General features: G+C 42.6%; 1 protein-coding gene and 1 long non-coding RNA gene across 9 annotated transcripts in view; one reads left to right on the top strand and one right to left on the bottom strand.

Annotated features, from left to right (window-relative positions):
- The first annotated feature begins 386 nt into the window (after positions 1–386).
- LOC145516826 (uncharacterized) lies at positions 387–13243 on the top strand. Its single transcript, XR_014061793.1, has 2 exons — positions 387–629; positions 11844–13243. It is a non-coding gene; the product is annotated as an uncharacterized LOC145516826 (long non-coding RNA).
- Positions 980–22492, bottom strand: part of PTCD2 (pentatricopeptide repeat domain 2) — a 44847-nt gene continuing 23334 nt past the window's right edge. For 4 of the 8 annotated variants that reach the window (XM_081518546.1, XM_081518538.1, XM_081518539.1 and 1 more), the window contains 2 exons: positions 12175–12288; positions 8285–9295 (listed from right to left, as the gene is read on the bottom strand). In XM_081518546.1, the coding sequence (XP_081374672.1) occupies positions 9071–9295; positions 12175–12288 (339 nt within the window). In that variant the 3' untranslated portion in view covers positions 8285–9070. Of the gene's footprint in view, positions 1201–8284; positions 9296–11250; positions 11881–12174; positions 12289–22492 lie in introns of those variants that run through there. The other 4 variants (XM_081518543.1, XM_081518545.1, XM_081518540.1 and 1 more) reach the window with 3 other exon arrangements.

Genomic DNA, 22492 nt, shown 5'->3' with positions numbered 1-22492 from the left:
GACCCCATAGACGGCAGCCCACCAGGCTCCCCCGTCCGTGGGATTCTCCAGGCAAGAATACTGGAGTGGGTTGCCATTTCCTTCTCCAGGAAGATGTTGTTAAAAACCTTTTAAAATAGTGACTCTGGGCGCCCTCTGCTGGCTACTCTAAGTTCCTCAGCTGTGTACTAGCGATAGAGCAAAGCTTGAAACGGCCCAGGGATCAGTGAAAAAAAAAATCCGCACATATACAGACACATTAATGTATGTGTGTGTAAAATATACATATATAACATGCATATCTATGTATATATTGTAACCATGTATATTTTAGCCTTTTTTGCTCAGAGGCCCCTACGGGGTTCTGCTATAGCAACAATATAAACCGCTTCTGGAGACGGCCACATGCGCATGTGCAAACTCACGCACGCACACGCGAACGCACAGCCACCCTGTGAGCAAGAGAACCCAGACGGAGTTAAAACTTGAGCCCTGGCGCCAGACCGTCTGTGCTCGCCCTCTCCCTACTGTTCCATCTCTGAGCTTCCGGCTCCTCATCTGTGAAATGGGCTAACAGTCTCACGCGGAGTTTACATGACGGTTAAGTGAGACGCTGTATACAAAGTGCTTTGCGCAAGATCTAACAAACGGTAAGTCATGTGTTAGTTGTTTTTCTTTTATGAACTTTCGCGTACAAAGCCCTTTTGTTGTAGTTGTGAATTTCTTGTCACTGGAGCAGCAAAGGGTCAAAGAAGCCACTGTACGAATGTAAATTGGAAACAACATTTCCTCTGCTCTATACAGTTTTCTATGGGGGGCAGGTACAAACCCTACAGCCCCCAAGCCTCCTGTGGAGTTGCCTGGTTCTCTCCTGGATTCTCAGTGAGCAGCGTTTGTGTGGAATTGTCTTTGGCCTCCCCAAGCGTGAGGCCACCCTGCCACCTGCTACAACCAGAACAGACTCCTAAACTACCCTTATCAATCCAGTAATTTCCAGTCGTGAAACTGAAGGTCACTTTAATCCTCTTGAACACAAAGGGCTACGTAACACATCCCCATGGGGTGGAGTAGGACGCACCAGGAGGTTCTGCTGCGTGGTGGCCGGGTGTGTGACTCGCGTTCATGAATTCAGGTCGAATCAAGCTGCAGAGCGGTCATCTGGTGGGGGGTTCGCCTCCCTTCTTTGTGGTCACTTGTCATTTGATGGGATGATCTTGCTGCCTGGGAGGGAGGGAGGTTTGGGGGACTAAGTAATGTGGTGATGCGGTGCTCTTCTGGGGGAGCCTCTTGCCTGACTTGGGGCAGGGAAAAGCACATGGAGGAAAACGAGAGATATCTGCATCATGAATCCGGCCGCGCATTTGCCCAGGCAGGCCTACAGGTCACACACAGGATTCCCTAATGCCTTCTGGGCCTCATTCAGGGTCCCGGTGCTGCTCCTCTCAGAGCCTTACTAAATGAGGCCTTCTTCTTCACCTGTCCTGATTCACCCAGCTTTGGAGGGTTTCAGCTGTAGGGCAGTGATTAGCAGCCAAGCGTGGTGTTCTTTTTTCCCCCTGAGCCTTCTTGCCCCAACCCTACCTTTGATCATGGCGGTAATGGTGCCTTTGAGGCCCCTGGAGTCCACAGCCCCCAGGAAAAAGGTCACCGGAGCAAGGGGGGCAGCTGGGTAGAGTGGGCGGTCAGCCGCCTTTTGATCCTCCTTCATTAGCAACTTGGAAGTTTCAGCTGGAGCCCCTGCTCCGGGTCACTTCTGCCTCAGATTAGCTGAGGGCTGGGCAGTAAGCTGAGGGTGGGGGTGGGAAATCCACGCATCAGAGCTGAAAGATAGAGGGGATCGGCCTATCTGGTAACACACCGATCAGCCCACACCCCTTTCTCCAGCCATCCCCTTCTCTGTATCTGGGCTCTGACAGTTGTAAAACTGGGATAGAAAAAGAGATGTGGGTTTGTGAGCAAGTTATGAGATACGTAAAGCATATCGGGCAGGTGGTTCATATTAACTGAACTCTGCCGTTAATTAGTTCATTCTTTCAAAAAACATTAAGGCCTCATTGTATGTACAGTATTATGCTACATAGGTACTTTGGGGTCATACAAGACAATACAGAATACTTCATCCTTCCAGAGATACTAGATATACTGTAAGGCTCGGTAACAACACAAGGCAATGTACTCTGTGGATCAGAGTGAGTGACATAGACAATCGATGCTATGAAAGACCAGAAAAGGTCCTCCTCTTAGTGTGTGTGTGTGCACGCGCGTGCAGGCACATACACTGCTTACTGTCTACGCCACAGGGTGATATGAGTATCCCTCTGGACTAGTCATTTATATGATCATGTGGTCATTTGCACTGTCATCCATTTAGTGTCTGTTCCTCCCGGAGAATGCAAATTCCATGAGAACAGAGGGCATTTTTAATCCCCTTGTTCTTAACACCATGTTAATGAATAAAAAATGTTTCAAACAGAAGTATTCCAATACCATTGAATTTTGGTTCAGAAGGTATTCTTCAAGTAATGCCATTTAAGCCAACTTAGTTTGTGATCAGTTTTCTGTGTGATACAGTCAAACCATTTCCTTTAAAAAAATCTTTCTATTTGTACTTTTCTGAACTATTTCCTTTGAGATACATTCACAAGGAAATGGTTCACCACACATTTTTATGCATAATGTATATCAGATTTTACTAATCAGAGCTTCTGCGATTGTGATATTTTTAAATGGCTATTTTATGTACTGATTTTCATTTTGCCAAGTCTGTAGATAGAAGTGTTATGATGTAAATTTGAGTCTTGGGTTAGTTTTTGTTAAGCACATGGCTATTGTGCCACGTGTTGTTCTAGTTTTATTTGGATATGTATATAATTTGGTGGACTTTCCTGGTGGCTCAGATGGTAAAGAATCTGCCTGCAATGCAAAAGGCCACGGTTTGATCCCTGGGTTGGGAAGATCCCCTGGAGAAGGAAGTGGCAACCTATCTCAGTATCCTTGCCTGGAGAATCCCACAGAGGAGCCTGGTGGGCTACAGTCCATGGGGTCTCGAAGAGTTGGACACAACTGAGTGACTAACACTATCACTACTACTGGTGATTTGAAAACACTAAATAGATACACTTTTCACTGGTCTTAAATCATAATGCCCTGGGGCTCCTGATTCATTGAATCCATTGTAGGGCTTGGGAGGGTTGACATGCGAGGGTCCTTGTGAGTAGAGGCAAGTGGCAGAAGCACAGAACTCAGGGTGCCTCATGGGTTCTGGCATGACTTCAGCAGTTACCTTCTCCAGAGTCCAGGGACAAGGCCACACTTCCCTGCTCTTCCCTCCTCGCAGCAGAGACCAGAGAGGACCCAGAGATTGCATCTGAAGCCTGAGCTTTTCCCATGCACATGAAGAAACACTAGCTTCCCCTAACACAGTGGTTAAAAGCACAGTCTCTAGACTAGCAACAGCAGCACCTGAGAGTGTATTAGAAATGCATTCTTGGGCCCTACTCCATATACATGGATTCAGAAATTCTGGAGGCGGGGACTTCCCTGGTGGTCCGGTGGTTAAGAATCTGCCTTCCAATGCAGGGGATGCAGGTTCTATCCCTGGTCAGTGAACTAAGATTCCCCCATGCTGTGGCAACTAAGCCCGAGTGAAACAATTAGCCTGCATGCTGCATTGAAGACCCAGTGCAGCCAAAAAAAAAAAAAAAAAAGTTCTGGAGGTGGGGCTCAACCTTGTGGGTTTGAACAGATCCTGCAGGTGACCCTCATGTTTGCTAAAGTTTGACAGCCATTGCCTTATCCTCAGCTGTGCTGTGGCTCTGAAAAGGGATAAGAGGAAGATATCCAGAAAGATCAAATATTTATCTAAAATAAAGCTTAAAAATATCCTTCAACCAAGATCAAATCTCCCGTGAATTCCTTTCTTGGGTTCTCAATATAACTAGAAAATAAATAAGAATTTTTTGTTCACTTGCTGAGAAATAGAGAAATCTAGTTTTGCCACCTGAATTATAGCAGATAAATCTTTACCTCCCCATTAAAATTTCCCAGTAATATTCAATATGAATTAATTGAAATTTATATTAATTTCTTGGATATCATCATCAAAACTGTTAGCAGAAACAGCCCAGGATTGGTCAGTTTCACTACAAAATCTACCCTTCTGTAGGATTTTGATCAGTCTGTCATGAGTACTATCTACAGAAACAAAGAGCAAATGCCTAGACCAAAAGGTCCTTCAGTTCAGTTCAGTTCAGTCGCTCAGTCATGTCCGACTCTTTGCGACCCCATGAATTGCAGCACACCAGGCCTCTCTGTCCATCACCAACTCCCAGAGTCTACCCAAACCCATGTTCATCGAGTCGGTGATGCCATCCAACCATCTCATCCTCTGTCGTCCCCTTCTCCTCCCGCCCCCAATCCTACCCAGCATTAGGGTCTTTTCCAATGAGTCAACCCTTCGCATGAGGTGCCCAAAGTATTGGAGTTTCAGCTTCAACATCAGACCTTCCAATGAACACCCAGGATTGATCTCTTTTAGGATGGATTGATTGGATCTCCTTGCAGTCCAAGGGACTCTCAAGAGTCTTCTCCAACACCACAGTTCAAAAGCATCAATTCTTCAGCGCTCAGCTTTCTTCACCGTCCAACTCTCACATCCATACATGACCACTGGAAAAACCATAGCCTTGACTAGATGGACTTTTGTTGGCAAAGTAATGTCTCTGCTTTTAAATATGCTATCTAGGTTGGCCATAACCTTCCTTCCAAGGAGTAAGCGTCTTTTAATTTCATGGCTGCAGTCACCATCAGCAGTGATTCTGGAGCCCAAAAAAATAAAGTCTGACACTGTTTCCCCATCTATTTCCCATGAAGTGATGGGACCAGATGCCATGATCTTAGTTTTCTAAATGTTGAGCTTTAAGCCAACTTTTTCACTCTCCTCTTTCACCTTCATCAAGAGGCTCTTTAGTTCTTTTTCACTTTCTGCCATAAGGGTGGTGTCATCCACATATCTGAGGTTATTGATATTTCTCCCGGCAATCTTGATTCCAGCTTGTGTTTCTTCCAGCCCAGCGTTTCTCATGATGTACTCTGCATATAAGTTAAATAAGGAGGGTGACAATATACGGCCTTGACGTACTCCTTTTCCTATTTGGAACCAGTCTGTTGTTCCTTAAGTTCATGGCAGGATAAAATGTTCTGCTTTGGGAAAGGGATCATGTCAATCTTTAGCCTGTGGCAACTGAAGGCCCTTTGATAGTGCCTTGTCCTTTGTAGATGCTCAATATGGATTTGGTAAATTAATGGATGGAGAATCCATGTGGGTTCTATAGCTTGAGAATGCCTTCTGGAAGAGGTGACACATGAGTTGGATAGAAAAGAATGAATAGAGTAAGAATGAAGGCATGTTAGGTGGAAGGAGAAAAGGATACATAATGGGCTGAGCAAAAGCTTGGAGCTTGGTCTAAATGAGTGTCTGGGACTAAGTGGATGGCATTGGAGAAAAAGCCATCTTCACAGGAGGTGACATAATGTAAATGAGTTAGTGAGTTAAATGAGTGTTCATCCTCCTATATGTTCCCTACAGGAACACAGTGGAGGATAAGATAAATGTGGACCCTGAATCTTCCCTGGTAGCTCAGTTGGTAAGGAATCTGCCTGCAGTGCAGGAGACCCGGGTTCAATCCCTGGGTCGGAAAGATCCCCTGGAGAAGGAAATGGCAACCCACTCCAGTATTCTTGCCTGGAAAATCCCATAGACAGAGGAGCCTGGAAGGCTACAGTCCATGTGGTTGCAAAGAGTCAGACACAACTTAGCAACTAAAGCACCACCAAGCACACAGTGGGGGATAAGATAAACGTGGCCCCTTAATCTAGTAAACAATGAAAACAGGCAACAGCAGGAGTGTGATAAGTGTGTGGATGAGTGAAGTACAGGGACACATAGGTAGCTCCCCTTACCTGGACTTGAGTGGGTAGCTGGATCCAGAACTTCCTAGCTGAAAAGATGTCTAAGTTATGACCTGAAAGATGAGGGGGAGGGAAGAAGGGGTGTGGTGTGGGGTGGGGCTGGATGGGCAAACCTGGGGCCAGATTCCGAAAGGCCGGCTACGCCATGTTAGAATCTGTGCTTCACCCAGAGGGACATGAAGAGCCCTCAGAAGATTTAAACAGGCTGGAGGACAGATCTGTTTTGGAAGCCACACTGTGGCTTCAGTAGAGAGAAGAGCTGAGAGGCAGATGACTGATGATGGTGACTTTAATTAGGGAGGTAGCAATGGGAAAGGACAAATTTAAAACGCTTGCTGGAAAAAACGATCTGTGGTAGTTTAAAACATGTCCATGAATTTGACCTCACCACCACTGAAAGGCGGAACATATGCTCCCCTCCTTGAATCTGGATGGGTCTGGGACTTGAGCGGAGGTGATGCTCAGTGACTTTTGAGACTAGGTCATGAAAAGTTACACTTTCTGCATGGTCCTCTGGGGACACTCACTCCCTAGTACCAGGCACTGTGCTGTCAGGGAGCCATGTGTGGACGTTCAGGCTCTAGCTCAGCTGAGGCATCAACTGCCAGCAACATTCACTGAAGAAGTCTTTGAAGTAACTGCCTGGCTGGGCCCCATCAATTCTAATGAAGTGATTGGTCTTGTTTTAAGCCATTAAGTTCTGGAGTGTTTGACACAGCAGTAACCAGACCACTACCCTGGTATCACCCAATTAGGGAGGTATCTTTTCATCTCCTCCTCCTTCTGTGCTGTAGTCACCATGATTTTTGGCTTCTGTAGCAACAGACAGTAAGTGAAAATAATCTACAAAGGCACGTAACAGAGTTGGGGGAGATTTCTGTCCATCAAGTATTCTCATTAATAGAATAAGTACATGCTTTAGGCAGATTGAGCTTCCCAGTTAGCACTAAATTCTGGAGAGGATGTGGATGCTTGAGGTAAACTATTGATCACAGAGAAACACCATTTTTCAAAGAAACTACCGTTTTAAAGAAATGGTCACTATATACTGAGCATTCTTTTTTTTTTTTAAGTCTTCAGAGTCTTCAATTATTTTCAGGTAGAACATTATACACACTGGTTACCTCAGTATTGAGGTGCCCCTCAGTAAGACTTCTGGGAAGAGGTCAAAGAGCCCGGTTTCAGAGTCCACAGAAAACCACAGCCACCAGCGACTCAAAGCAACAAGGCTTAGGAAGGTCATGGCTCCTATTCATTGTTCACAAAATTCTTTTTTTTTTTTTGGCTAATGAATAGTTGTTAGCTAACAACCAAGGCCACATTCACCCAGGGCATTTTAATGTTCTCCATGGATGCTGGAGAAGATAAAAGATAAGCTGAGGGACAGGAAGTATGCCCTATTATTTCCCAAGACTTTGAAGACAAGAGAAATTCAAATGCTTTTCTCTTTTACAAAATACCAGACTCATGTAAGATGTAATTAAGATTCTATGAAGGCAGAGAATTTTCTTTAAATGAAGCTTATGCTTCATAGAGCATAAGCTAAAGAAATTCTTTTGATATTTCTAAACAGGAGGAGGAACTCATGTGTTTATATAATTCTTCAGCTAGGTGCAAAACTCTGAATGTAGTAACAACAGCTAACGGTTATACAGCACTTACTCTGTGCAGGCAAAATTGTTTGCTTTGCATTTATTACCTCATTCCACCCTCACAGCAAGTCTGTGGGGTGGCATTTCTATTATCCCTGTTTAACACACAAGGAGAGTGAGAGGAAACCCTGGCCACACAGTAAGTCAGGGAGCCCCCAGTGCTCCCTGTTGAGTCCCTTCTTTCTTCTCTGAGGAGACACAGTGTGGTACAGGGGAGAGGGTAGGAGACTAGGAATCTGGATTTTAATCTCAGCTCTACCTGAGACTAGTTATGCCAATTTGAACACATCATTTCCTCGACCTGAAGGGGACACTTAGAAGATTCCTCCTACTCTAGAACTTCTGGTTCTGTGAACAATTCTCAGAATAACATCAATTGAGAGTTAGCCCTGGTTTTAGAGGCAGCACTGAATAAGGAGTCTGCAGCCCTCCAGGAAGATGGCTGGGAGGTCGCAGCACCTTGAGGCCCTCAGAAAAGGCATGACCCCTCAGGGGCAGGGCTTCAAACCCTCAAGAGACAGGTCTCTACAAGGAAGCTCTGACCTGCTGTCATGACATACCTATTTAAAAAATAAAAATAAACCATCCAAAGAGAGAAAAGAGAAAATCATTAACAAATGAGACAAACTATAGGACCAAGTATTATGACCTACATAGAAAACTGAAGAATACAGAGAGCGATATGAGGTTGTATTGACTTTTATTTTGAAAAGCACATTGATTGCCAATGACCAAAGTGATAACCATCTAAATTTTGGCTTATTATCGGTTCTGAGAGTTAAATTCTGATTTTGTTTGTCCTGCTGAGAAAACAAAAAAACATTTTCTCAGGAAGCTTTCAATTTCTTAAATTAATTTTTGGAAAAAACTTGACCCTACCGAACCTTGAAGTGAAAATTTCAAAACACTATGCAGAGTCACATAGGCACTATTATTTTACAGCTGGAAATATGAGGGCTCTGGTGTCCTGTCCAGGGTCACAGGTAACAATGACAGAAGCAGTGAGAAAATCCTGGGCTGGTTTCCAGGATGGTAACGTAGGGTTTCAGACTTCCTTAATTCAGTAAGGCTATAATCTGCAAGTAATCACCCCCTGAAAACTAGTCCGATGGCCACTTACAGTGAAATTCCTTCCTGCTAGTGCTTACTGGGTTCCACTCTGGTTCTGGGAGCTGGACTGGAGTCCGTGGCCATGTTCCTTCAAGGATCCTCAGCCCTTTTCACAGAGAAGCTGCCTTCCTTTGGGAGCTGAGCTTTCCACTTCCTGTATCTAGATCTTCATGGTGGCACAAAATATGAATGTCTCAAGGCAGCATGCCAGCACTCAGTGAACTTGGAAATTCAAGGAGGAGAGCAAGTGTTGATTTGTAGTGCCCACTGGAATACAATGCCTGATTTCCTAGGAAGCCAATGAGTCACTGAGGGCAGACCCCCTCCAACTCAGATCCACAGGAAGTTTGAACACAGGGTTACTCAGCCCACAGGGACTGGCTGAGTGGCTGGAAGGTCCGACGGCTGACTGTCCTCTTGTTTAATAGCACTGTGTGGGACTGCCTGTTGCTGGGGGTGTGGCAGAGCAGGGCATCCAAAGTGTACGCGGTGACCTGGCCATTTATGTGCAGTTTCTTGTTAAGCTCATCAAATTTGGCCAGGAGAGCGGGCACATCCTTCACTTTTTCCCTCACTTTGCCCAGCTAAAAAAAAGGAAGAAGAGTGTATCATTACATCCCTACAAGACTTCTTCCTTGTTCTTTTTATCTTCCAAGAAGCAGAGATATAAATGCCAAAAAAAAGTAGAGTGTGCACTTAAGTGGTAAAAATGAGGGTACTGGGGCACACAGAGGCATGAATGAATAAGGGATCCCACAAGATTCAGACAACATTCAGATTAGTACTCGAAAACCATCCTTGATATTTTATAAAAGGGGGGGAGGTTCCAAGTGGCACACACTACACAATGAAACATACCAGGGGAAGGAGGTCAAGAGCGTGGAATCAAGTGTGTCCAATTTAATGGTTGGAGCAGGAGGCAGGGCCAGACGATGTAGGGCTTTCTAGCTTTGGAATTTTTTTTTGGAATTATTCTAAAAGCCATCAGAGGGTCCAAACGAGGACATATCTGATGTAGATTTTAAAAGGCTGTATGGAGAACCAGAGGTACAAGGATATGGAGACTAATCCTGGGGTGCCCGTCATCAGGCAGGTGATGGTTTAGACTGAGAAATGTATAGAAAAGATGGAGAAGTCGATATAAACATTAGAAATCTGTTTTGGAGATTAAATTGAAAGGATTTATTGTTGAAGGGGAGGTGGGGAAGGAGGCATCAGAGATATCTTTCCAGTTTGGGCTCTTGTAACCTGGTGATGGGGGTGGTCACTGTCTGATACAGGGAAGACGGGAGGATGAGATTTAGGGAGGGAAGACCTAGAGCTGTGTTTTAGGCAAGACTGAGGTGTCTGTGAGACATCCAGGAGGACGTGCCCAGACGTGGTTGGCTATACAGTCTGAGGCATGGGGGCAAGGTCTAGACCAGGGCTGTAAATATTAGCATCGTAAGTATATAAGTGGGATTTAAGTCTATAGAAATGGGTGAACTCAGAATTAGAATGTGAAACTACCTTCTGAACAAAATCAACATTTTACTTACTTTAGTTCTTTTTAATGATATAACAACTTTCTTGATTTTTAGAACTAGCTCAAAAGCTGCTGGAGTTTTAGGGATCAATTCACTTCTCAAGCAGATCCCCAAGTGGCCTCATAGCAACCAGGGGACACGCTGAACCAGAGGGTGAGCTTTCTAAGTAAATCAGCCTTATAGGCTTAGAGGGGGAAAATCAGAAATACCATCAGTATTTTCCAGTGTGAAGTTTGTCTAGATGCTTTGAAGTAAAGTGAAGTGAAAGTCACTCAGTCGTGTCCGACTCTTTGCAACCCCATGGACTATACAGTCCATGGGATTGTAATTTGGGCAGCATATTGATGGGCCAGGTCTAAGGCAAGGACTGATTAACGCGAGTGCTAGTGAGAACGCTGAAGTCGTGTCAGTGCTGCACACACACGCACACGATTGTGTATGTTAAGACCAGCTTACATCTCTAGCTTCCCTGCTTTTCCAAACATATTCCAAAAAGGCTTAGGTAAGTCACAACCTACAAAGAGTGAAGATCCCAAATATATCTTTACATTTAATCATGACCAGTTAGCTTCTCCACAGGCTCCCTCTGCCAGCCTTCAGCTGGGGATGAGGGCGGGGACAGGGCTGGGACGGCCGCCGTGTGGCAGAAGGGAGGCCAGTGCCACTGTGCTCTGCTGCCAACCTGGTATCTCGGGTGCCAGCTGGGACCCAGCCAGGACCCAGCTGCACAAGGCTGGGGAAAAGGGAGAAAAACAGGGGGAGGACCAACCAACAGGCCCCTGGATTAGTCCAAATGACATTACCAGTATCATTACCAACAAAGTGATCACTGCCAATAATTTATGATTTCTTTACCGTCTCTTTCCCCCTTTTAGGTTTTATATGACTAGCAATGTACAAACTACTGGTTTCAAATGACTTACAATAATTCCTCTTTCTGTACTTAAGCCATACTTTAGAATAAAAGTATGACATTTCTTTCATTTTGCTCTCAAGTGTTTAGAAATTCCTTCTTTTTATTTAATTTTATTTTATAATTTTGCAAAACAGTTATATGGTTCCATCAGTTGGTTTGTTCAGGAGCTTAGAGAAGCTTTAATATGGTTTCATATCTGGCAGGTTTAGCACCTCTTCTTTCACAGAGTTTTCCCAGCTATTCTTGCTAGTTTGCTCTTTCTACTAAACCTTAACTACAGAAAAAACCTAATAGTATTTTTATCGGAATGTTACATTATCACGTTAACTTGGGAAGGGCTGACTTTATGAGGTTGTCTCTTCCTATCTAAACACCTGCCATGTCTTTTCACATGTTTAAGTAGGGGAGTTTTTTTTTTTTTTTTTTTTGAGGATGAGAGATACTAGAGCCTACTGTTTGCCTGTGGGAGGATTCACAGGGAAGGTGAGTGATAGAGATGATGCTCAGAAGGTGATACCACTTCTGGGCTCATGCCCTAGGCTGGGTCAAAGGGGCTGGGCTCCCAGGCTCTGGAGCAGGGCCTGCAGTCACCATGGCTTCAGGAGGGAAGACAGGGTGGAGCAGGAGGGGGCAAGGAGGTGTCGGTGTGGCAGCGGTTCTCTGATTGCTTCTGTTTCCTCTGTGCAACAGGAAGCAAGGGCATCAACTGAGAGTAAGGAATTGGATGCTTGAGGAGAAAGGAAAAAGAAAAACAAAAAAAGAGCTGACAGCCATGAAAACAGTGTGGGGAAAAGAACAATGTAGAAGAAACAAGTTTTCCTAGAATTTCAGAGGATATGTCATGTTAGAGGGGAAAAGTCTTTGCACTCACATATAGAAGTCTTACAGCAGGAACAACAGAGAGGTGGCCAGATTTACCAGGCTCTGTAAGGAGGTGGCCTACAGGATTAAGGTACCAACTGGACCTCTTTCAGAGTATTCCTGCGCCTTCACCTGATTCCTGCAGAAACCGCACACTTACCACTTCTTCTGAGAATACATGTCTTTTCACAAATCTTGATAGATTTCCCTCTGCGGCATCCTTTAATATGTCTATTAGAGCTTTCAACATATTTGACTGGATATGGATCATAATCTGAATAAAAAGAAGAAACAAGAGAAACCAAACTGAGCCAGTAATCAGCACTCAAACACGCCTGTGAGAGAAGCCTACACTTACAGGCTTCTCATGAAAGCCTGTGCTTTTCAAGCTATTTCCAAATCATTTGTGTGCACAGGTTCAAAAGTGCTTTGAATGAATGCCCACCAGCCAAAACGTGTTTCCCAATAGCTAATCAAAACACCACAGCTTCAGAACTTGTCCAAGGCAGAAATGGGAAGAACAGGGATTCTGGAGTCTGACATACTTGGGTCAGAACCCTGGCACTGGCAGTTATAGCCCAGTGACTCTTGCCAGTTGTTCAATCTCTCTTTCAATATCTTTTTTTGCAAATTGAGGAAAATACCTTTACAGCTCACATTTTGTGTTACTGTGAACATAAACGTCAACAACCAGGAGGTCCTCAGTGAGCATTACTATTAGTTTCTTCCTCCTGTTTCCTCTGGGGTCAGAGAATGTGACAATCAGACAATCTCGTAACACTGGCTCTGGGGCAAAAGATACCTTTACTTTTTTAATTTTTTTGGTTAGGAAATTGCAAGCATAGCGATTGTTCAAGTAAAAAGTGGAAGCTGATTAAAGTCTTAATGAAGCCTTCCTATTTACATTATAGTTATCAAACTGGGTACTGTACTTGGCTTTCAAAATGATACCACTAACTACTTTCCATCATATTCAATGAACATACTGCAAAAAAAGAACACATTTCTGCTGTGCCCCATTACCAATGTTCATTGGTATAATTTGAAGAATACAGTAAAATTTAAAGAAAATGAGAATAATTAAGAATTCACCAACTAATGTTAGCCATTGTTTATAATCTCATGTATTATCCTCCAAATCTATTAATCTCTCCCGTTCTGCTTTTTGATCAATTATTATGAAATGAATACTTTCTCATAGCATCAGTAAGTTTTAGAAAAAAATAAAACCCCATTTTTTTTAATGATGAACACATAGCAATCCATCATATAAATAATGCATCAAATAGAGCAATACCATCTTTATCAATGAATGTTCAGGTATTTTAAAAAATTGTTACTTTCTTAGACTTGACTCCCATAAGTGAAATTATAAAATCAAAAGGTATAAACATTTTTAAGGCTCTCTATCTTTAGGAAAGAGATTTTCTGGAAGAGATGTTCCATTTTTATACAAAACTAGCTAAATTTTCTTATTAGTCCATTTTATAATATTGTATGCTTGCTGAGCATACAGTCCGGATGAGGGGTTATCTTTGGTTCTACGGAACAGAATGAAATGACCCCAAGTAGCCTAACTCCAAAGGACCTGATCTAAGTTTAGTGTTCAGAGACAGGCAGAATTCTTTGTCAGGAGAGAACACTCCATGGGTTTCTCACAGTCAGGTGGAAGCACTGACAGTCGCCTTTAGTCCAGACTGGATTTTCAAGGATGTCTGTACAACCAGCAGCATGGGAAGACAGACAGTGTTTAATGCAAAGCTGAGGACAGGTATACTTACTGCCCATTTTAAGAGATTTGAGTTTTCCAAGTTCACGGTTCCTGTCTTAAAATATAAACCCCTGTTGTGTGCAAGAGACGTATGGACCTCTTCATGTTGCTCTGTGGGAACTGGGCTCAAGAAACTGATGCAAAAATGCTCATCCTCTGGCCTCTGCTCTTGCTGTGAGTAGTAAATCATCCTTCATCTCTTGGTGTCTCGTGTTCTCTGCCAGCATCCAGGAAACTGTGGCAGGTTAACTTATTAGCTTGGAAGTGGAGTAAAATCTCCAAGTCTTAATAGTTCTTAAACAGTTTTAATAAAAACCAATCCCAATTTGGTTAGCAGTGGTCTGTTGTGTCAAAGACAAGGACAAGTCTATCTTGTTGATGCTACATCTGCAGTGCCTGGCACCGAGCAAACCCTCAATAAGAAATGAGAAAGGGGTTCTTGGAGCAGAAGATGGCGGAGGAATAGGACGGGGAGACCACTCTCTCCTCCACAAATTTATCGAAAGAACATCTGAACGCTGACCAAACTTCACAAAACTACTTCTGAAGGCTGGCTGAGGACGTCAGGCTTTCACAAAAACTGCGCATTATCTTCAAAAGAGGTAGGAGAAATTATAAAAGATAAAAAGAGAGACAAAAGAGTTAGGGACGGAGACCCGTCCCGGGGAGGGAGTCGTAAAAGAGGAGGAATTTCCAAGCACCAGGAAACCCTCTCACCGGCGGGTGTGGGGGAGGATTTTTTATCTCGGAGGGCAACGTAACTGGGAGGAAAAAATAAATAAAATCGACAGATTACGTGCCTAAAGCAACTCCCAGCAAAGAACCCCAGACGCTCGCATCATCCGCCACCAGCAAGTGGGGGCTGAACGGAGAGGAGCGGGCGGCATTGCCTAGGGTAAGGACCGGGCCCGAGTGCCCCGAGGGCAATCTGAGGGAGCTAACGTGAGATAGTAACCTAAACTGTGGGACAGCGAGAGAGAGAGAACTATCCCGCGAAAAGCCCAACTCTAAGGCACTGCCGGCCCGCTCACAGAACAAAGGACTGAGCGATACCAGAGGAGAGCTAGCCGGCTGCGGACCGCGCCATCCCCCGCCGGACACAGCGGGCAGGCGGGGCCCGCTAGAGCCGGAAAGGGGCAAACTCGGCTCCAGAGAGGGCACCCCCTACCAAACTGAAAACAGGCTCCCAGTTTTTAAGCAAAGACTGCCTGAGATCCCGGAGGGTCGACAGCAGCCGGGAGGGTCGCAGCCAGAGACCAGCTCCCCAGAACCGACACAAAGCACACCGGAGCCGGGCGCGCCCGTAAACCGAGGCGGGGACCAGGGAGGTGATAAGCCGCACCGCCCCAACAGGGGACAGCGCCCTCGCCAAACTCCTGGCCGCCTGGGCAGCTCCGACCGGGAACGGCACAAGCCGCGGGCAAAATCGAGTCTGCGCCTTTGTGGAGTAACCGGGAGCCTGAACCTGAGCGGCTTAGTCCTGGGAAGTGCACGCAGCTCAGGGCCCGCTCCCCGGCCGAGTAACCTGAAGCCTGAGCAGGGTAGACGGGGAAAGCACACACGCCGTGAGCGGGGGCGAACCCAGTGCGGCCGAGACACTGCGAGCTTACCACACACACGCCAGAATTGCAGTGTTCCTTCCTCCCCACAGCACGATTGAACAAGCGAACCTAAAGAGATCACCTCCACCGCTTTGTTGCAGGGCGGAAATTAGATACTGAAGAGATCTCCAAACAGAAGCCAAATAAACAGAGGGAAGTGCTTTGGAAGGGACAGGCCAACAGATTAAGATCCCTGTAGCTAATACCGACTGCATTAAAAAGGACCTACAGATCTTGAAAAGTATAAGCAGGAATAAGGATCTATCTAAAACTGAGCAGATCCCACACTGCTCACAACAGCTCCAGAGAAAGTCCGGGATATATATATTTTTTACTATTATTTTTTTTTTTTTAATTTTTTTTTAATTTTTTTTTTTTAATTAAAAAAAAATTTTTTTTTTCTCTTCTTTCCTTTTTCTTCAAGTCCTCTATTACACCTTTAACTTTCATTTTCATAACACACTATTAACTTGCAAAAAAAAAAAAAAAACCCTATTTTTGAAGCAAACTACATACATATATCTTATACCTTTTGTGTTTTTTTTTTTTAATGTTTTTTTCCTGTTCTACATTTTTTTACTGTTTCTTTTTTTACTGTTTTACTGTTTTTTTTTCTTTTTACACTGTTCCCTTTTTTCTTTTTTTTTTTCTTTTTTTTTTTTAGATTGTAAGTTTTATAAGAGTCTAACCTCTACTCTAGATTTTTAATCTGTGTTTTACATATTTGATATCAACTTTGTACATTTAAGAACCCAATCTTTAGGACCCATTTTTACTCAGGAGTGTGATCACTGGCCTGATCACTCTCTCCCCCTATTGATGCTCTTTCTTCTCCCCCAGGGAACCTCTATCTCCCACCCTCCTCCTTCTCTTCTCAACCCAATTCTGTGAATCTCTGAGGGTGTTCTGGGTACCGGAGAACACTTCAGGAACAGGATACTGCCCAGATCTCTCTCTCCCCTCTTAATTCCTCCCTTTCTACTCATGCTCACCTCTGTTACCTTCCTCCCCCCTCTCTATGTATCTCTGTGAATCACTCTGAGGGTTCCAAACTGTGGAAAGCACGGAGGGAAGTGCTTACTGGCTAGATTGCTCTCTCCACATTTGAATTCCCCTCTTCCCCTCCTGGTCACTTCAACCCACCCCCCCCACCTCATCTCTCCATGTAACTCAGTGAACCTTTCTGGGTATCCCTCACTGTGGAGAATCTTTTCACCATTAACCTAAAAGTTTTATTATTGAGGCTGTATGGAAGGAGAAGTCTTGAGGCTACTGCAAGAATAAGACTGAAAGCCAGGGGAAACATTAATTAATAAGAGACGATCCAATAGCCTCCATAAATTCACTGAAACCAAGCTCCACCCAAGAGATAATAAGTTCCAGAGCAAGACATACCACGCAAATTCTCCAGCAACGCAGGAACATAGACCTGAGCATCAATATACAGGCTGCCCAGAGGCACACCAAATCCATAGACATCTCAAAAATTAATACTGGTCACTCCATTACACTCAAGAGAGCAGAAATCCAGCTCCACCCACCAGAACACCGACACAAGCTCCCCCAACCAGGAAACCTTGACAAGCCACCTGTCCAACCCCAACCGCAGTGAGGAACCTCCACAACAAAGAGGAACTTCATACTACCAGAATACAGAAGGGCCACGCCTAACACAGCAATCTAAACAAGATGAAAAGGCAGAGAAATACTCAGCAAGTAAAGGAAAATGAGAAATGCCCACAAAGCCAAACAAAAGAGGAGGAGATAGGGAATCTATCCGAAAAAGAATTTAGAATAAGGATAATAAAAATGATCCAAAATCTTGAAAGCAAAATGGAGTTACAGATAAATAGCCTGGAGACAAAGATTGAGAAGATGCAAGAAATGTTTATCAAGGACTTAGAAGAAATAAAAAGGAATCAATATAGAATGAATAATGAAATAAAGGAGATAAAAGACACTCTGGAGGGAACCAACAGTAGAATAACGGAGGCAGAAGATAGGATAAGTGAGGTAGAAGATAGAATGATGGAAATAAATGAAGCAGAGAGGAAAAAAGAAAAAAGAATCAAAAGAAATGAGGAAAACCTCCGGGACCTCTGGGACAATATGAAACGCCCCAACATTCGAATCATAGGAGTCCCAGAAGAAGAAGATAAAAGGAAAGGCCATGAAAAAATACTCGAGGAGATAATAGTTGAGAATTTCCCTAAATTGAGGAAAGAAATAGTCACAGAAGTCCAAGAAACCCAGAGAGTTCCAAACAGGATAAACCCAAGGCGAAACACCCCAAGACACATATTAATCAAATTAACAAAGATCAAACACAAAGAACAAATATTAAAAGCAGCAAGGGAAAAACAACAAATAACACACAAGGGGATCCCCATAAGGATAACAGCTGATCTTTCAATAGAAACCCTTCAGGCTAGAAGGGAATGGCAGGACATACTTAAAGTAATGAAAGAGAATAATCTACAACCCAGATTACTGTACCCAGCAAGGATCTCATTCAGATATGAAGGAGAATTCAAAAGCTTTACAGACAAGCAAGAGCTGAGGGAATTCAGCACCACCAAACCAGCTCTCCAGCAAATGCTAAAGGATCTTCTCTAAACAGGAAACACAGAAAGGATGTTTCAACACGAACTCAAAACAACAAAGTAAATGGCAACGGGATCATACTTATCAATAATTACCTTAAATGTAAATGGGTTGAATGCCCCAACCAAAAGGCAAAGGGTTGCTGAATGGATACAAAAACAAGACCCCTATATATGCTGTCTACAAGAGACCCACCTCAAAACTAGGGACACACACAGGCTGAAAGTGAAAGGATGGAAAAACATATTCCATGCAAACGGAGACCAAAAGAAAGCAGGAGTCGCAATACTCATTTCAGATAAAATAGACTTTAAAATAAAGGATGTGAAAAGGGACAAAGAAGGACACTACATAAAGATCAAAGGATCAATTCAAGAAGAAGACGTAACAATCATAAATATATATGCACCCAACATAGGAGCACCACAATATATAAGGCAAATACTAACAAGTATGAAAGGGGAAATTAACAATAACACAATAATAGTGGGAGACTTTAATACTCCACTCACGCATATGGATAGATCAACTAAACAGAAAATTAACAAGGAAACACAAACTTTAAATGATACAATAGACAAATTAGATTTAATTGATATTTACAGGAGTTTCCACCCCAAAACAATCAATTTTACCTTTTTCTCAAGTGCACATGGAACTTTCTCCAGGATAGATCACATCCTGGGCCATAAATCTAGCCTTGGTAAATTCAAAAAAATTGAAATCATCCCAGCCATCTTCTCTGACCACAATGCAGTAAGATTAGACCTCAATTACAGGAAAAAAACTATTAAAAGTTCCAACATATGGAGGCTAAACAACACGCTTCTGAATAACCAACAAATCACAGAAGAAATCAAAAAAGAAATCAAATTATGCATAGAAACGAATGAAAATGAAAACACAACAACCCAAAACCTATGGGACACTGTAAAAGCAATACTAAGGGGAAGGTTCATAGCAATACAGGCGTACCTCAAGAAACAAGAAAAAAATCAAATAAATCAACTAACTCTACACCTAAAGCAACTAGAGAAGGAAGAAATGAAAAACCCCAGGGTCAGTAGAAGGAAAGAAATCTTAAAAATTAGGGCAGAAATAAATGCAAAAGAAACAAAAGAGACCATAGCAAAAATCAACAAAACTAAAAGCTGGTTTTTCGAGAAGATAAACAAAATTGATAAGCCATTAGCCAGACTCATCAAGAAACAAAGGGAGAAGAATCAGATCAACAAAATTAGAAATGAAAATGGAGAGATCACAACAGATTCCACAGAAATACAAAGGATCATAAGAGACTACTACCAACAGCTATATGCCAATAAAATGGACAACTTGGAAGAAATGGACAAATTCTTAGAAAAGTATAACTTTCCAAAACTGAACCAGGAAGAAATAGAAGATCTTAACAGACCCATCACAAGCACGGAAATCGAAAGTGTAATCAGAAATCTTCCAGCAAACAAAAGCCCAGGACCAGACGGCTTCACAGCGGAATTCTACCAAAAATTTAGAGAAGAGCTAACACCTATCCTGCTCAAACTCTTCCAGAAAATTGCAGAAGATGGTAAACTTCCAAACTCATTCTATGAGGCCACCATCACCCTAATTCCAAAACTAGACAAAGATGTCACAAAAAAGGAAAACTACAGGCCAATATCACTGATGAACATAGATGCAAAAATCCTTAATAAAATTCTAGCAAACAGAATCCAACATCATATTAAAAAGATCATACATCATGACCAAGTGGGCTTTATCCCAGGAATGCAAGGTTTTTTTAACATCCGCAAATCAATCAATGTAATACACCACATTAACAAATTGAAAGAAAAAAACCATATGGTTATCTCAATAGATGCAGAAAAAGCCTTTGACAAAATTCAGCATCCATTTATGATTAAAACCCTCCAGAAAGCAGGAATAGAAGGAACATATCTCAACATAATAAAAGCTATATATGACAAACCCACAGCAAACATTATCCTCAATGGTGAAAAATTGAAAGCATTTCCCCTAAAGTCAGGAACAAGGCAAGGATGCCCACTTTCACCACTACTATTCAACATAGTTTTGGAAGTTTTGGCCACAGCAATCAGAGCTGAAAAAGAAATAAAAGGAATACAGATAGGAAAAGAAGAAGTAAAACTCTCACTGTTTGCAGATGACATGATCCTCTACATAGAAAACCCTAAAGACTCTACTAGAAAATTACTAGAGTTGATCAATGAATATAGTAAAGTTGCAGGATATAAAATTAACACACAGAAATCCCTTGCATTCCTATACTCCAATAATGAGAAAACAGAAAGAGAAATTAAGGAAACAATACCATTCACCATTGCATCAAAAAGAATAAAATACTTAGGAATATATCTACCTAAAGAAACAAAAGACTTATATATAGAAAACTATAAAACACTGATGAAAGAAATCAAAGAGGACACAAACAGATGGAGAAATATACCGTGTTCATGGATTGGAAGAATTAATATAGTGAAAATGAGTATTCTACCCAAAGCAATCTACAGATTCAATGCAATCCCTATCAAGCTACCAATGGTATTTTTCACAGAACTAGAACAAATCATCTCACAATTTGTATGGAAATATAAGAAACCTCGAATAGCCAAAGCAATCTTGAGGAAGAAGAATGGAACTGGAGGAATCAACCTGCCTGACTTCAGACTCTACTACAAAGCCACAGTCATCAAGACAGTATGGTACTGGCACAAAGATAGAAATATAGATCAATGGAACAAAATAGAAAGCCCAGAGATAAACCCACGCACATATGGACACCTTATCTTCGACAAAGGAGGCAAGAATATACAATGGAGAAAAGACAACCTCTTTAACAAGTGGTGCTGGGAAAACTGGTCAACCACTTGTAAAAGAATGAAACTAGAACACTTCCTAACACCGTACACAAAAATAAACTCAAAATGGATTAAAGATCTAAACGTAAGACCAGAAACAATAAAACTCCTAGAGGAAAACATAGGCAAAACACTCTCCGACATAAATCACAGCAGGATCCTCCATGACCCACCTCCCAGAATATTGGAAATAAAAGCAAAAATAAACAAATGGGACCTAATTAAAATTAAAAGCTTTTGCACAACAAAGGAAACTATAAACAAGGTGAAAAGACAGCCTTCAGAATGGGAGAAAATAATAGCAAATGAAGCAACAGACAAACAATTAATCTCCAAAATATACAAGCAACTTCTGCAGCTGAATTCCCGAAAAATAAATGACCCAATCAAAAAATGGGCCAAAGAACTAAACAGACATTTCTCCAAAGAAGACATACAGATGGCTAACAAACACATGAAAAGATGCTCAACATCACTCATTATTAGAGAAATGCAAATCAAAACCACAATGAGGTATCATTTCACACCAGTCAGAATGGCTGCTATCCAAAAGTCTACAAGCAATAAATGCTGGAGAGGGTGTGGAGAAAAGGGAACCCTCTTACACTGTTGGTGGGAATGCAAACTAGTACAGCCACTATGGAGAACAGTGTGGAGATTCCTTAAAAAACTGGGAATAGAACTGCCATATGACCCAGCAATCCCACTGCTGGGCATATACACCGAGGAAACCAGAATTGAAAGAGACGCGTGTACCCCAATGTTCATCGCAGCACTGTTTACAATAGCCAGGACATGGAAGCAACCTAGATGTCCATCAGCAGATGAATGGATAAGGAAGCTGTGGTACATATACACAATGGAATATTACTCAGCCATTAAAAAAAATACATTTGAACCGGTTCTACTGAGATGGATGAAACTGGAGCCCATTATACAGAGTGAAGTAAGCCAGAAAGAAAAACAACAATACAGTATACTAATGCATATATATGGAATCTGAAAGATGGTAACGATAACCCTATATGCGGGACAGAATGAGAGACACAGATGCATGGAACAATTTTATGGACTCTGAGGGAGAAGGTGAGGGTGGGACGTTCTGGGAGAATGGCATTGAGACATGTGTATTGTCATATGTGAAACAGAGCACCATTCCATGTTCGATGCATGTGACAAGGGCTCGGGGCCGGGGCAGTGGGATGATCCAGAGGGATGGGAGGGGGAGGGAGGTGGGTGGGGGGTTCGGGAAGGGGAACACATGTAAACCCATGGCTGATTCTTGTCAATGTATGGCAAAAACTATTACAATATTGTAAAGTAATTAGCCCCCAAGTAAAATAAATAAATTTATAAAAAAAAAAAAAAAAAAAGAAATGAGAAAGGGAGTGTAGGTCCCCAAGCAATTTGCAAGGGTAAACCTCCTGGAGCTCATGCTAGAAACTTATCATGCTAGAAACATCTGGAAGATTTCAGCTGTTCTTTCCCAGTTTCTCTCTTGCCTGAAGAGCTATCTCTGATTCAATAGGGATTTCAAGAATGAGGTTCAGTACCTTGAACTATATTGATGAAGGGCAACATAGATGAGGCGGTTACTGATGAAAGGCAAAGAGAAAATTTAAA

This window comes from Giraffa tippelskirchi, chromosome 8 (genome assembly GCF_054371585.1).
Source record: "Giraffa tippelskirchi isolate mGirTip1 chromosome 8, T2T-mGirTip1v1.2.pri, whole genome shotgun sequence".
In the NCBI taxonomy this organism is placed as follows: Eukaryota; Metazoa; Chordata; class Mammalia; order Artiodactyla; family Giraffidae; genus Giraffa; species Giraffa tippelskirchi.
This window is presented reverse-complemented; position numbering and strand designations above follow the sequence as displayed.